Source organism: Agrilus planipennis, unplaced genomic scaffold (genome assembly GCF_000699045.2).
Source record: "Agrilus planipennis isolate EAB-ADULT unplaced genomic scaffold, Apla_2.0 scaffold310, whole genome shotgun sequence".
In the NCBI taxonomy this organism is placed as follows: Eukaryota; Metazoa; Arthropoda; class Insecta; order Coleoptera; family Buprestidae; genus Agrilus; species Agrilus planipennis.
Window position 1 is genome coordinate 253,018 of NW_020439246.1, and position 17,095 is coordinate 270,112.

At 33.9% G+C, this 17,095-nt stretch overlaps 1 protein-coding gene across 4 annotated transcripts in view; it reads left to right on the forward strand.

The window, feature by feature from the left end:
• Window positions 1–16,533, forward strand: part of LOC108741628 (centaurin-gamma-1A) — a 217,469-nt gene extending 200,936 nt beyond the window's left edge. For 2 of the 4 annotated variants that reach the window (XM_018476488.2, XM_018476485.2), the window contains exons 4-12: window positions 3,493–3,627; window positions 10,893–11,110; window positions 11,532–11,987; window positions 13,484–13,649; window positions 13,805–13,984; window positions 14,050–14,292; window positions 14,404–14,521; window positions 14,719–15,079; window positions 15,461–16,533. In XM_018476488.2, the coding sequence (XP_018331990.1) occupies window positions 3,493–3,627; window positions 10,893–11,110; window positions 11,532–11,987; window positions 13,484–13,649; window positions 13,805–13,984; window positions 14,050–14,292; window positions 14,404–14,521; window positions 14,719–15,079; window positions 15,461–15,730 (2,147 nt within the window). In that variant the 3' untranslated portion in view covers window positions 15,731–16,533. The remainder of the gene's footprint in view (window positions 1–3,492; window positions 3,628–10,892; window positions 11,111–11,531; window positions 11,988–13,483; window positions 13,650–13,804; window positions 13,985–14,049; window positions 14,293–14,403; window positions 14,522–14,718; window positions 15,080–15,460) is intronic. The other 2 variants (XM_018476486.2, XM_018476487.2) reach the window with 2 other exon arrangements.
• The last annotated feature ends 562 nt before the right edge of the window (window positions 16,534–17,095 follow it).

Genomic DNA, 17,095 nt, shown 5'->3' on the forward strand with positions numbered 1-17,095 from the left:
ACATGTCTATAGTTTATTACGTTTATTATTATTATTATTTGAATTTTTCAATTTACTTTACTAGATTTTAACACTAAATATAAAAAAAAAACCGTTAGTACTGTTTGAGAAAAGAACTCTACAAGAATGTCCTCGGAGTAAGTGTTCATTTTGTTCTTATATCTGGATAACACATGGTTGAAATATAGAGACAAACTAATTTTTTTCGATATTATTTACTTCTTTCAAGTACCTTTTGTAAGTATCTGCTGTTCTGTTCGCTAAAAGGTCAATTAATTCAAAAGGAATTGTAAATTTATGCATTGGAGAAAGGGTATGTTCTCAGATTTTCATAACTCTCTCAACTGTCAAGACAAGCTCGCTCGAAGTGGTCTGTACGGTACAGATGGCGTTTACTGCGCCATTTGTAATATTTTCTAAAACGCACTGTTAAGACAGCAGGTAAAAGTTGCCTGTGTTCTGTCGGAGCTGTCTGCGACGCGCTGATGAGATCCGAAAAGATCGAAATCGCGATCCGCGTCTGGCAGTTTCGACAGAATACGGACCACTTCGAATTATTTTAATGGTAAAGTTTCTTTTTTTTTATATATATTTAGTGTTACAATCTGGTAAAGAAAATTAGTTTTGGTCTTTGTCTTGTTTCGCTCATTACTAGTGATCAAAACTCTAAGTACATACATTGAGAAGATTTCGGTAAACATGATCCATAAGGACTTCGCTGTCATACTATTCGGTAAATCACGCACTCACGTTTGGTGTGGTTTGATCTTTCTTGAAAGTGAACAGAATACAGCTCGACAGCTTTAGAAAAATTTCTACGCTAAGTTTCTCTAATATTTAACCTATTTGTGGTTTTCTTAAATAAGTTGCAGTCACTGCACCTTGCGAAGGTGATACCATGTCAAAGCGTATCTTAGGTTACACTATCTACGAAATTGTTAAAAGCGCACATTTTCTTGTAGTGTGGTTAAGATTTTATGGTTTGGCATACATCTGTGTATATTAGTATCATTTCTGCGGTTTCTAACTAGGTTAAGCTGTTTTTTTTTCTTTATTCTTAAGGGACATGAAATATGTTGCAAATAATGTAATTTTATATCAACACTACCTGGCTCGCTGCTTCGTTCGCGTGGAATTTAGTTTGTAACTGTAGGAGTCATATTTTATCAATTTGTGAATTAACTTTAACATGTAGATTATATCTCGTCTAGTACCTTGTTACAAGCTTTACAAATCTATAGAGTCTTCTTCATATATCTCTTACCGTTTTAAAGCAGCGTTTATGTACTTACATTGCAGAATTGATCTCCACGAGAGACTCTTGCATTTTAAAGGAATAATTTACAGCCTATGTTAATATTTAATGTTCATTCTAAATACTGGTGAAAGAATATTTGTAATCGTATGAGTAGTTTCGACGATAACTCCCTACATCCAAACCTCTTTATACAATACTAGGTTTTACCCGCGGTTTCGCTCGCGTTGATGTCCTAAATACGTGTCAACGTGTCAACATAAAACTAATTTTTCTATCCCTCGGGATCAGTGTTTGTTTTAATAGGTAAAAGGTACCCTTTGTTATTTACTGCATCCCTGACAATGGTTGTACAAAATTTCATGATAGGTTTTACCCGCGGCTTCGCTCACGTTAACGTCCTAAATACGTATTAAAGATAATCCACGACCACATAAAACTAATTTTTTGAAATTTGTAATACATAAAAATACAATACTTACTAATAGTTTGAGTAAAAATTTTGAGGATTATGCAAAAAATAATAATTGCAAGCTATTTTTTCAAATTTCAAAGTTTAGTAATTTTTAAATGACTGTAACTAGTCTTTTTGTAAAGATAATCATACTTTGTCTTAGAGTTTTGTAAAGTCCAAAGACTCAACTTTGAGAATATGAAACGGTTTTTTGGAAAAAATTGCGTAAATTACGTGTAAATTCAATTTAAAACAAAAAAGAATTTGTTATGAAATTTGTTAATTAAATGGGAAACTAAAATAAAAATAGTGACCCCTTAGATTTGAGCTATAGGGCTCATGTTTGGCAAGGATTTTTTTTTACTTCAAATAGAAACATTTGAGGGGGTTAGAGTTAGAAAAAAAAATTAAAAATTTTGTTTGAAGCACCCTAGTGTCATGGTAGGTTTGCTCGCATTGATGCCCTAAGTACAATTCAATGATCATCGATGATCACATAAAACTAATTTTTCTATCCCCCGGGAAAAAAGGTACACAATGTCATTTTCTGTATCCCTAACAACGTGTGGACAAAATCTCGTAATAGGTTTTACGCGCAGCATTGCTCGTGTTGATGTCCCAAAGTCGTGTCATCATCCACGACTACAAAACTAATATTTCTATCCCTCGGAATCAGTATTTTTTTTCTAGATGAAGGATACCCTATGTCGGTACTGCTGGCAGTGTGTGTACAAAATTTCATGATGATCAGTTTAGTAATTAAGACGTAAAATCGTAACAAACAAACAAACGGACATTCGCATTTAGAATATTTGTTAGAATTAATACAGATTTGTGCTGTGTATTTAAATTGAATTTCTTCAAATGTCTGGAAATAATCCACACGTTAGTTAATATTTATTTGAAATAATTTTTTCAATTTTTTATTTACCCACTATAAACTACCTCAATTTAATGAGAGAAAAATTGTTGCTGTTGTCTCACCCCCACCGGGAATCGAACCCGGGACCTTTGGCTTTACGCACCAATGTTCTACCACTAAACTACGAGAGGTGACAACAACAACTACGACCAACCGACCTACAAGGTTAACGATCCGTCGATTTTTATTAACTTAATTGTATTAAATATATGAACGAAAATGAAATTACTTAATAGTGGATTAATATGCAATATTAATTTGAAATCATTTTTTCGATTTTTTATTTACCCACTACAAACTGGTGCGTAAAGCCAAAAGTCCCGGGTTGGATTCCCGGTGGGGGTGGTGTGACAACAGCAACAATTTTTCCCTCATTAATTTGAGGTAGTTTGTAAAAAAAATGATTTCAAATTAATATTGCATATAAATTTACTATTAAGTAACTAACAATGTCATAGGATTTCATATACGTTACTTAATGTTTATGTTAATAATACATTAAATTGTTACATATCTAGTAATTAATTAACATAGTGGATAGTTTTTAATTAATCTACACATAACAATATGAATGTTTTGCTACAGAAATGTAGTTTCGCTGCATGTTAGTTAATGTACACAACTGCATTTTTCATCAACAATTCACAATAGGAATATCACGCTTTATATAAAATGCACCCCCATTTAACTGGAGCTTTTCATCTGTCCTTTGTACCTTGCAGTGGACTAAAAGTTGCCGGGTTCGGCTAGATGATAATGACGATTATAATGGAACGTTTAAACGATATTTTGCTTTTTCATAACAGTGTAGCGTAACTGTTCTGATGTTATCTTAATGGTTTTCTTTCATTTATTTTGCAGACGCAATAAGCGAGAACAACCCTCGGGTGATAGACGACGCCCGTGCCAGAAAGCTCGCCACAGACCTGAAGAGATGCTCATATTACGAAACGTGCGCAACCTACGGTCTCAACGTCGAACGGGTTTTTCAAGATGGTAAGTGACTCGATGTTACTACATATTTTATTTTTAATTAGGAACGCAATTGAACATTGCTTCGGTGTATACAGGGCGTCCCAGAAAAGGTGTAACGAACGTCTCGATATTGTTTTATTGTTTAGGTTTTCGGTAATGTCCACGTTTCTCATTGTAGAGTATTATGTAAGTTCAAATTATCTTAAGTTAATTAATTAAGTCGGCCCAAGATAGTAGGCGTGCATACGTTCAAAGTATGTTCCTACAAACATTACTCTATTACACCCATTTTGTAACTCAGAAAATGGGTAAGTAATGTCTGCCGGCTCTGGAATCTTGGACAATGAGATTGTCAGTTGTGCTGCTAGCGAAGCCACGACGGGTAACTGTTAATTCAAATAGATATAGATGGTGGAAGTGTCACTAAAAAGATATCGAAAATTTGAATGTGACTCATCTTCTTTATTTTGTTATCAGAATCGTAGTTCTTGAGTTATAAGCCTTACTAAATTGTTATCACATGCACTGTGGGCGAAGCCACGACGGGTAACTGCTATCCCAAATAAGTATAGTCGAAGAGTCATTCAAATGATATAGAAATTTTGAAAGTGACTCACGTTATTAAATTGTTATTACATATACTGTGGGTGAAGCCACGTCGGGTAATGTCTAACTCAAAGATAGCCGGGTTAGGCGCCATTCAGAAGATTTCAAATTTTTGAAAATTACGCTTGTTCTTCGATTTTTCATCAGAATCTTAGTTCTTGAGTTTTAAGCTTTATTAAATAGTTATCACATGCACTGTGGGCAAAGCCACGACGGGTAACTACTATCTCAATTATGAGAATGACTCATTCTATTTTTCATCACAATTGTAGTTCTTGAGTTATAAGAGTTATAGAATAGCTCATATACTGCGGGTGTAGTCATGTCGGGTAATGTGGTAAAGTCTATCTCAAAGATATAAGATATATATATAAGATCTATTCCAAAGATGTAAGAATTCTAAAGTGACAAATGTATGTTTTCTTCTATTTTTCATCAGAATCATAGTTCTTGAGTTATAAACATTATTAAATTGTTACTTCGGGTAACGTCTATCTCAAGGATAGTTGGGTAAGGTGTCATTCAGAAGATGTCAAATTTCTGAGAATGACGCATGTCCTTCGATTTTTCATCTGAGTTGTTTGTTGTTTACCACATATACCGCGGGTGAAGCCACGACTACCATTTCAAATATGGCTGAGATATCCAAGTTCTGAGAATGACTCACGCTCTTCCATTTTTCATCACAATCGTAGTTCTTGAGTTAAAAACAGTTATTAAATAGTATATGTACTGCGGGTGAAGCCACGACGGGTAATGTCTATCTTAAACTTCTGCACTAATTATAAAAGGAGATACTTGTATTATTCGGAAGGTATAATGTCATAAATATGCTGTCGGAGCCATGTACGTATTTTCTTTTGTTGTAGTAATATACAACTACAAAAACAATGACCCAGACTAGGTTGGAGATGGGCTAGGTTAGGTTAGATTTAACTGGTACTAATGTTCGGTTTTTAGAAGCCCGAAAACTGTGCGAATAAATGTTTTAAAATCTTGTTACATACTGTATATATGAAGCTGATGTATAGTGCGTTATGCAATGAAATAACGGACAGACGGACTGACTATGTTGCCGTCCGGCATTTCGAGCTTTTGTTTTATTTTGACCTTAAAAGGAAAATGTGGGCGGGAAATATTTATAAGGTTATGTGCCGGTACAGCTCAGTATTCTCAACTATTTATTATTATGTTCGATTGCGGCCGTTCCACGGTCACTCGGAATCCTGAGCTTGATACGTATAAAACAGAGACAGACGATGCAGTAAAATTAATGTCTTCACACGTAGTTATTTACCGGCGTATATAGCGAGTACTAACTCGTTCATTTAAAATTAACAGGCTCTTATAATTAAAAAGTATTGTATACACGATGTTTTAAAACTAACGTAGATGTTAGACCACTTAATTTTTGTAGAGCTCCGTACCAAAAAAAAAGTAAAAATGAACCATCAAGGCGGCATTAGATTTCGTAGTACGTTGTTTTTTTATGTTGCTGTTAAGTACTTGTAAGTACAGTAGAATCCGCTTATAATGACATCGAAAGGAAATGGCAAACACGTCGTACTAAGCGAGCGTCATACAAAGCATAGTTTTAAAAAATAAACAACTTTCTATTTTGGTTAGTTATTTAGTTTAATAAAGAGAAAAACTACAAATTATGTATATTTATTAACAGAAAAAGAAAAAGAACGATGAATTGTAATATCAATATACATAAGAAGGGTTAAAAAAATGAGCGATTAATCATTTGGGTCACTATAGCCGGATATTGATTTCTTGAGAATCAGTCATAATAAACGATAAGTCATTTTAAACGGAGTCATTATATCCAAACTTTCCTATAGAGAATTTAATATGAAAACCAAACTTAACACTGCAATTACTTCATATTAAGAGGTTCGTCAATGTAGGCGGAGTCATAATAAACGAATTCCACTGTATATCATGAAATTAAACAAGAAAAATGGTGTCATATAGTTGTATAAGCGGCAATATTGTGTGAAATAAAAATTAGTACACCTGTTGAATTACGACAAACAAAGCTAAACGCCATCTGTAGTTTATTGCTATCATTATTGGAATTCAAAAATATACAGCAAGATCCATAACGATGTCGACTTGTCGAATAAGATTTACCGCGTAGCCAACCCTACATGATACTCACACAACCAAATAAAATAAAAGGTTCTTGGTGGTTAGCGTTTAAAAAATAAATAAATCACATTAAAGAATTCGAACCCCGCACTCTAACATGGTGGATATAACGCTCTAGCCTTTGAGCTATTGACAAGTGTTTGTTGCTTTGACAAGTGTTTGTTGCTTTGTTAGTGAAAACACGGGGAAAAAGAATTTTCCTAAAATAAGACCTAGTTAAATCTATTTTTCGCCCTTGTAAACCCTTGTATTGTAAATTTCATCGAAATCGTTACATTATTAGTTGTATAAAGCTGATTACCGTAATTGATTAATTAATTAATAAAATAACAGAAAATAATGCGCAGAATATGTTGAAATAGTACTCCTACTTAATCTTGAATAAAGTCACTCATACTCTGTAAGTCCACGACCAATTTTACTCATTACTACTACTGAACTCAATCAAAATGTACCAAATTTATTGATACGTTCTAAATTGTTTTCTGAAATTGTTTTTGATTAAACTTAAAGGAAGAACTTTTTAGAATTAAATAATGATTTATGTAAATTTTTTATGCGTAGGTTAATTTTTAATTCAATATTTTTCAATAGGTTGATTTATTATTTTTATCGAAAAGCCATATTTTTTTATTAGGTACATATTTACTTTTCTTTTCGCTTTTAATAAAACAAGTGTAGAAAAAGTCATTGTTTCTATGCAGTTTCACTGTTAATTTGTTTATATTGATAAGGTACTACTGCGTGAAACGGAATACATATACGTATGTGTATTATTTTACGTCTACTTTTTTTGAGTGGAACAGTACGTTGTAGTACCTATAAAAGAAACGAATGTCGAAACTGTGGAAAATAATTTGCCGGTTGTAAATGAAAAATGTTCTCCATAAAAGGAAGCACAAGCACAGCCTTGACCGTAACGTTTGTTTTTCCTAAAACGATGAATGTAGTTTACTGCCTGCTTCACCGGATCCCCATATCTTTCTTAATTTGGTTATATTCATCAATCAAGTTGGTAACTGTTTTAATAAACAATTATTTATTGATACCAACCAAAAAGTAGAACTACGTAAAAATTAGCGATGGGCAAAGCAACACCAAGACTTGTCTTGGTTTTGCCTGTTCGGTCTTGACCTTGGTCTTGCCTGTTAAATCATGGTCTTGCTCATTTAAACTGATGTTTATGTTTTTTTTTTATTTTTTTAAGCATGCACGCGAGCTTATCATGTCTTTTAAAGAAAATAGTGCCGATAGTTGTAAGAGCTATACACTCAGAGAAAACCGTAGAACAAACTTGTACAATTGTAGAATTTCATTAAAATAGTAGCAAATGTAGGGACTAGGAACAGATACAAGTTGATTAATATAATATTGTAATTACCCTTTTCCTACAAACTGTTTGTCTCTCTACTACAATGTTAAATATATATAGTGTTAAATTTAAATTCATGCTGTACAAATAATACCATTAAACCAATTCCTTAACCCCTATCCCGGTATGTTTGAAGAAGTTTCACATCAGTAGCGTGTTGTATAATTACACGTTGTATTTTTTTATTAATTTACAAGTGAATAAAATAGCACATGAAAATGTTAACGTCTCTATATACTCTTTTTAGTTTTATGATAACAACTTATTATTTTTAATGTTATTCTAGCAACATGAGAGAATTTCATAGGTAGATTATATTTGTAAAAATCATTAGATACCTTCCTATTCATCACCTAAATCATGAAAACCTCACTCAGACAATTTTCCTCTTGTAAAAGCGTCCGTGATAATATGCAATAGGTTGTAAAAGAAAATAAATTTCAGTTGAACGTAGAAAAGACGGAAATGTTTCTGCATGGTGAGTATCTCTTTGAAACAATATTTTGTAGATTTCCTAAATAGCCTCGGAATTGTATATAATTCCTAGGAAGTGTATACAATTCCTAGATTTCATACTTTTCCGGTAACATATACAAATGGCTACTTTCTACGTCATTCTTACTATTTTATTGCTTGTTCAGCTTTAGCAGTTTTCGTTTGATTGGTGAATCCAGCTGTGATGTGCTGATGAGAGCCAATAGGCTCAAAATCACGATTAACATTTGATGATTAATTTGTAATAACAAGAATCTTAATTGTCTTTGTTAAAATAAGTAGTTGTCGTTGATTTCGTATTATCTCTGAAGACTTTTTTTGTATTGTTATTAGAAAGTAAGATTCCTTCGACACACTTTTCTTCGTGTTCAATTAGGTACTATCGTATTAGATAAAATTTAATGGCAGGTCGTATAAGAGTCAAGTACCTTCAAGGAAAGTGTTCATGTGTATGACTTTAACTTTAACAGAAAATTACCGCTGACGTGTTCGTACCCACTTTTTCAATCTTTTCTATCAGATTAAAATTGAGGTTAACTTCGAGAAACGGCACTTTCTGTTTATCCTAATTTGTAAATGCTGTCCATTAAAATTATCGTGTTCATTTTAACTGTATATTAGTGAATCATTAATAAAATTGCGTTCGTACCCAATTGGACTAAATTAAAACGTGCTTTATGTTTCTTTTGTTTATAAACATTCCAAGTATTATCAGTAGTAATGGTCGTAATATCTTCAGCGTAAGATATAACTTATTATTAGTAAATCATTAACATATAGGTACAGTAAATTCCGGGTGTAACGACAACGAAGGGACCACAACAATTTCGTCGTTATATCCGGAATTCGTTACAGGCAAACGTAAAGAGATACAGATACATATGTATAGTCTTCACCATTGTTCAATTTTGAAACGATTTCCGCCTTTTTTTAAAAGTGAATGTGCATCTAGTAGTAATACTTATTCAAAAGTTTACTAAACACAGTTGCTACTCAAAATATCACTCTGTAACTGAACCATTTTAACGCACACCTTATCTATCTACCTGGCTATTAGAAACGGTAAAGGTCACTACACTTGCTGACTATCTGTGTGGATGTAATCAAAAGATAAGAAAGCTTTTTGTGTTTTTGGCGCCCGACTCCGGTCGCTATATCTGCATAGGATTACTACGGATTTCTTACAAACGATTCATTAAAAAACAGTCGCTACACCCGAACTCGGCGTTACATCGGAAGTCGCTACAGCCACATGAATTTTGTACTAAAGTATGCTTTAAATTTAAGGAACTTTTAAGATTTAACGTCGCTATAGTAAAATGGTCGCTATAACCGAGGTCATAATAAATGAAATCCACTGTAGTATAAAGAGCAAAAGACCTAGAATAGTCCCTTGAGGAACGCCAAAATTTATTGTGTTCATCTGACTATGAGTCTACTACTCGTGACCTTGTATTTTAAATAAAATTCAAAATGCTTTTCTCAAAAACGTATTTAAATGCAAGATAAAAATAGGTATTTTTTATTTTGTGTTTACATTTTAAATGCAAGGGTTTCAAATCACATCTCTGGACGTAGGTACGTACATACGGTGCCTAGGTTTAAGGAAGTAGCAGTTCTATTGTGCATGTGGAACACTACGAGTACTTATAGAGTAGTGTTTGTGAAGGCATGCGTTTGTGTGAGATTACATGTACCTCTGAAACATTACGAAAGCCTCAAAGCTGCTGAAAGCAATGAAATGAATCTCATCAACTTTGTCCGCGCGTGGAAATGGAATGGATAGGAACCTAATGGAATTTTCTCGTTAAAAAGAAACGAAAGCAGTTCCTTTCTGATACGCGATATCCATAAGTAGAACAATAGGTTTCTCTTTTTTTTTGTTTGTAAAGCCCTGCTCAGCTCAAAGCATATTAACACTAGAAGAATGCTTAAAAAAAAAGTTAACAGGCAGTGACGGTTTTCAAAAGTTCTAGTCACTAAGTGAATTCGTGTTAGACGCCCATGTGTGTAAGTCTGTAAAAAAATGTCAAAGTTCTCTAACTAACGCCAGCGTACATAAAAAGAAAAAATAAAGCCTTTTATTATAAAAGGACTTATAATGCATAAGTATATCATAATAAAGTTAATTAAAAAAAACAAAATTTACTTCTAGACTATACGACATGTACAAACTTAAACTAAAAATAATAAAAAATAATATTTTGATCACTTTAAAGCAAAGTGTATTACATTACATTTACAATTAATAATATAACCAATTATTAGAGTTGGTGCTAGCCAAAGCAAAAATTACCTTAATAGGTGCCTCTTACGTCTTCACTCCTGTTTCTGCCTCTAATATGTCCCTGACTAAACCTTCATGCCTGAGATGGTGTCCTACCAACCTGCCTCGCCTATTTGTTGTTGACATCCATGGAGTTCACCTATTGTTTCTAATACCTCTTCATTTATAACCTTCTTTATCCACGGTATCCTTATCATTCGCCGGTAGCACTTTATAATTTACTTTTATTTATTTTCATACAATACTGTTTTGTCAATACCGCCTCCATTTTATTGAAAGCTATTTCTAAGTCCAAAAATAACATATTTAATTTCAACGATCTTCAACGAAATAATGAAGTATTCCAGTACAAAGCTTTTCTTCTTGCAGCGTGTCAAAAAATCGTTCAACAGAGACTCACACAGTCAGCTGGGTGTCCCACACCGACCAACTCAAGACCATCAACGCCCAATAATCATTTCGGTACTGTTACGATACCGAGGCATCACTTACCGCCCAGTGGCACCAATGGATTTGCACCTTCCTCTCAACATTCCGTCAATAATCACGCGTCATCGCCTAGTCATAATCATAGTATTTCCCACAAGGTACGAAACAATTAAATTACACAGGTAATGGGAAATAGCATCATCTTCCCAAAATATTCCGTTATTTATTGTTGGTTATCATCATTATTGTTGGTTATCATCATTATTGTATGCTGCTTTTGAAATTGAATTATTATTTTAATTATTTATTCTATTTTTGATTTTTTGATAAAATAATTTTACCTGTTTAGTTTTACACAAATGTAATAATTATTTGTTATACTTTCCAAAATCTCTAAATGTGTTTTCCACTTTCTTAGTGGTAGAAAAAGATTGAACACAGACTTTGACCACTTAATTATATTTTACATTAGATAAATTTTTATTTTTTGACTGACAATGTCAATTTCACTGCTGTCGTTATTGTATCCCATAATAATTTTGGGAACAACTAACATTTTCTGCTTTTACTCCCTGTTAGTCACACACCCTCTCAGCATCGACGCAACACCTCCACCGACAATCAACCGACAAACACGATCCCATCTTTCGACATTACGACGAAAAGTGGAGCTCGTCCTCTTCGACACTGGGCAGCCACGAAAATAACAACGTGGCAAAATTCACGGCGCCCCAGCAGCCCATCGATAATGTGCAGACGTCCCAAATAATCCCAAAGGATGGAAAAGATCTGCCTACCCCCAGTTCAACTCCTACAACTACGCGGAAAACACGAAGGAGGTCGAACCTGTTTACGCCCTCGAAGAAAGGTGACGACAAGTTGAAAAACGGGGGTGATATTGGAAGTGGCAGGGCCATACCAATAAAACAGGGATACTTGTATAAAAGAAGCAATAAACCTTTGAATAAAGAGTGGAAAAAGAAATATGTGACTCTTTGCGACGACGGACGATTGACCTATCATCCAAGTCTTCATGTAAGTTTTCCTTAGTACCATCCTAGCTTTAATTTTTCGATGCGCCAAGAAAAACAAGGATTTCGAATATCAAATTAAAGAATATAAAAGGCAGAATTAATGAAATAAAATTTTTAACATATTGTAATATTCGTGGGTTTNCACTTTGCAATTATAAAGCCGACAGTCTATATTAATAAAAATAAAGTAATTGTAATTTTAAAAGTCCCGCTGGTAGAACCAAGCCTATTTCACCTCTATGAGATTTTCCCTTATCCTGTATTCGATCCCTACACCAAACTTTATAAAACCGTTCTCCCCATAAACATATATATGGCTATTGAACAAAAGGGTAACACATGAATAGCAATCTCCCAACTGGGTCAATGTGGATTCATCGGCAATTTATGGATTTGCGAGGACCTAACGATCCAGGAACGATCAAATTCGAATCAATGCGAAGTCCAAGCTTTTGGTTCAACAACGCTACACAAGTCATGTGAAATCATAAAGCTCCAATTGCAGGAAGAGTTGTTACAGAAGGTAGACGACAATCTATGGTTGTTCTATTTGACAATTAATGGAAGCATAACTACCAAATGCCCCGGACAAAGCATGTCTAAACATCAGTTAATAACAACATGTTTCATTTAGTTAGAGCCAAAATGTGTTGGTTTCCTCAACAATGGATTGAAAATTTCTGGTCAACAGGACAAAATTTCCAATATCACCCTCAACGTCACATTACCAGATATACCGCTTGACTGCTGCCAAGAAGACGCTGAACCCATCCATGACCTAACAATGGAACCCATACACATGGTAACCCTTGGATACGACACCCTAGAGCCTGAGCGAGAAAGCTGTTCTCCAGCAACATCGACGACTAGTAGAAGAAACCCTTGATACAACTAAGAAGAAGCTGGCTATACACCGTGCTGTCAATTGTTCGTGGGTTTAATAAAATTAACTTCGAAGATTGATAACAACAAAAACTATTTATTTACACTAATTATTTATTAAAGAACTTAAAAACATTATTCACTGCCCTATTTATTTCACTGCTGTCACTGTCAATTTACTTCTCGATTCACTTCTGCAACGGTCAATTTATTTCTCCTTTTTCGGCGATCGTCTCTTCCTTTAAATACTCTTTTGTTTACTTTCGGGAGCCTTCTCGAAACATCCGGATAGATTCTTTTTTCTTTGAACTGTTTTTACTGTTTTCCCAGAACGGAGATACGACACACACATTTACAAATACGGCACACATGAAGAAAGGCGCCCGCCACTAGTCGGCGAATCGATAATCCGTTCACACACACGTGTGCCCGAACACACAAACACATTTGTGCTCGCTACAATATTTTTAATTAACTAATAAATCAGATGAAATAACACACATCCAAAAAATCCTAATTTCCGACTACATATTTTGAAATAGCTATGTTGCTATTTAGATATAACATTTGGGCGTTTTTATTTTATTTTTTTTTTTTTTTTTCATTTCTCATTAGGATTATATGGACGACGTGCATGGAAAGGAAATATCCCTTCAATACGTTACTGTGAAAGTACCTGGTCAGAAACCGAGAGGTTCTAAGTCAATAATCACTGTCGTTGGTACGAACGGCAGTTACAGTATTAACGATGGTATTGGAGGACTAACTCTTACCACAGGAGGTAAGTAATTTTCTTAATGTAATAGACTTATGGAAAGAACATGTAGCTAAGACAATGTATGAAACATGAATATATGTAACGTGCATATAAATCGTGAACAAATGTGTATATTCTCCAAGAATTTCTACTTATTTTTATTTAAATTTGCTTTGTAGGTTTTGAATCTGGAAGAGACGCATCCTCAAAATATGCTCAAGCCAGCGGCGATGAAGGAATGGTCTTATCTAGCAGCAATTCCTTCCTCAACGCCGAAAACTTGAAAACCGAAACGCCGAATGTAAAAAAGAGGCACAGAAGAATGAAAAGTAGTGGTATGAAAAATTCTGAAGTTGACGGTAAGGAGATAGAAGAAAATGGGCGTCAATGTGGCATTTTCCAATCCATTAAAAAATTGTTTCAGACTCAGATGGTTATGAATTTTACATTGTTTCATTGGATAATAAACAGTGGCATTTCGAAGCTTTAAGTTCAGATGAAAGGGACGACTGGGTAGCTGCTATTGAACAACAAATTTTAAATTCCCTGCAACTGAACGAATCTTCGAAGGCGAAGAAACAGAACAACCCAATGGAAGCTGCAACAATTCAGTCAATAAGGAGCAGGGTACCAGGAAACGACTTCTGCGTTGATTGTGGAGCACCAAGTAAGTGGTTTTTTATTTTGACATCTATTAATAGGAACGTTGCACAAGATTGTATACTGTATATAAATATAATATTGTTATTGTTGTTACCATAGTACCTATTTATTTCAGATCCGGATTGGGCTAGCTTAAATTTAGGAGTACTTATGTGTATAGAATGTTCTGGAATTCACAGGAATCTCGGGTCACATATTTCTAGGGTTCGATCGTTAGATCTGGACGAATGGCCGTAAGTAGTTTTCAATTTTATATTAACTACAATTATTTTACATAACGTTACCAGGATGTCTGGCATGTCAAAAAACTTAAAATGTAAATAATTACCAAATTTATGATAATGAGTATCAATAATTTTTGCAGTAATTTTACTTTGAAGTTCATTAGTTTTTTTTATTTAAATTCTTAATGTTCTGTTTTTCTTTTCAGTGCTGGTCACCTGAGCGTGATGTTGGCTATCGGTAACACATTGGCAAATTCCGTGTGGGAATGTCGGACGCAAGGACGCACGAAACCGACGCCAACATCCAGCAGGGAAGAGAAGGAAGTGTGGATAAGGGCCAAGTACGAAAACAAGGAATTTCTGCCTGCAATTAGCAATACGATGCCGCTAGGTCAGCAATTGGTAGACGCAGTTTGCGCTTCGAATATGAAATCCATCGTCCTCGTACTGGCACAAGCCAGTACCAGTGACGTCGTCAACGCCACTGTGGCACCCAGGGACTCACGGACGCCCCTCCACCTCGCATGTGCGATGGGAAATTTGGCTGTGGTACAACTGCTTATATGGGTGAGTGTTACTATTAATAATAGGTAAATATATCTATAAGATTATTGTTGTTAACGTAATACAACACTACACGGTGCCTTTTTTAGATGGAATAAGAACTTATTTGTTTTGTGATAAAGAATAAATTTGAAACATTTATTTTGCAGTTTGTAATCAATCAAATAACCAATAATAATTTGTCGGGAGAAACCACAGATTATTGTGTATTTTTTTTTGCTTTTCTCAAGATACAAAACTTTATATAACAGTGATCTAATATATAACTTCCTCTGCATCCTTTTACTTCTGTTTGGTGTCTCTTTAGCAAATTCTGATTTTTATACAATAATTAATTATAAGTTTTTCTTCAATTGTGTACAACTCCCTTTTTTTTTCTTTAAGAATAACGCAAATGTAAAAGCTGTCGATCAAGATGGTCGTACATGTTTGGCTTACGCCAACGCTGCAGCAAGTGTTGCAGTGGCCAAATCGCAAACCGGAAATGGCGTGAACGCCGACATTTCGACGTCCACGATAAGAGGCCTTATTGAGCTTCTACTCAGTAACGGCTGTCCGGAAGTATCTCATGTACCTGGAAGCGGTACGTTGCCTCGCAGACGAGGATCACATGCGCCAGCGCCCTTCGAAAAACTACCATCCAGCGTTATCTGAGACGGGAAGCTCTTCATAGGTAAATAACTAATTTAATACTAAACAGTCTGAGGAACGGTATGTCTTCTTTTTCATCATTGCTATCGGTTTATTACAAAAGTTGGAATTGAGGAAAAAAAGTTTTTCGAATATGATAAAGAAAATTGTTAGTAAATTTTCTCATTTTTGTTAATCCGTCTTAAAAAAAATCTCATTATTTCTTTAGGTTGGTTTCTAAGAAATTAACTTCTTTTTACCTCAAAAGTAACTTAAAAAAATTGCTTTCAATCCTAAAACTGCAAAAATTAAATACTAATCTAATATTTTTTTATCTATTTGATACTCATACTGATATCAGTAACAGTAATAGAAAGTTGTCTGAGCGGAATATGGTTTTAAACAATCGCCCTCGTCCTCTGAAGTACCGATTGTAAATAAATAATATAATTTCCGTGCAATAGCAAATATTTCGTTAAAATGTTTATATTATATTATAACCGTTGGTAGTGAATTCTCTTTAAGTACAAATGAAAATTAAATATTTAGTTCTTTCGTTTAAGCTACTTACGTAGTTGTACAAATTTATATTGTTATTTATTGAACAACTTCTTGCAAATAAATTAAATAATGTAATACATATACGTAAAATGTAAACCTATGACGCTGTGCACTTAATAAAGAGTAGTCTATAAGTAGCATAGATGAATGTGTTGCACTTCATAATGTATCGTATTTGTTATCGGTACCATTTATGTTTTTTTTTTCAAAAAGTAAGTGTGATGCTATAAAGCTTTGAATTTTAATTTTGAAAGAGGCGAGTTATTATGTAAAATTAATAGAAATAATTGAAAACGTTTAATTAATCCCGTAAGTAAAATTAAAATTTACTTTTTTTATGAACTTTTTCAATGTTTGCTCACCTTCAAAGTGTTTGCCACGTAAATCTGCCCGATAACAAGCAAAATTAGCAATAAAAAAATTATAACTATTTGTAATAATTATTTACAAAGTATTTACTTTAATTTCTCGCCTCTTTATCATGTCAGTGATAGAATGGAATGCTGTGTTCATTGTACGTCGTGGATATTTCGCTGCTATTCTTGTAAACTTCCGTCGATAATGTAATTCAATATGCAGACTGTGAATAATGGTAACTTATTGGTAAATGATAGTAAATTATTATTATTATTATTATTAGTAATAATCGTATGAGCACAATCTCGAAGAACGTGTAATGATTGTAGTATTTGTACCTTTTGTACCCCGCAGTGTAGACAACTAAGATGTTATAGTTATTCTGTTGAGGTGTACTATTTTTTTTTAAGTTGATAGGTAGTATACTTTAATATGTTGAATTTTTGTATATAATTTAGCCAAAGATTGTGT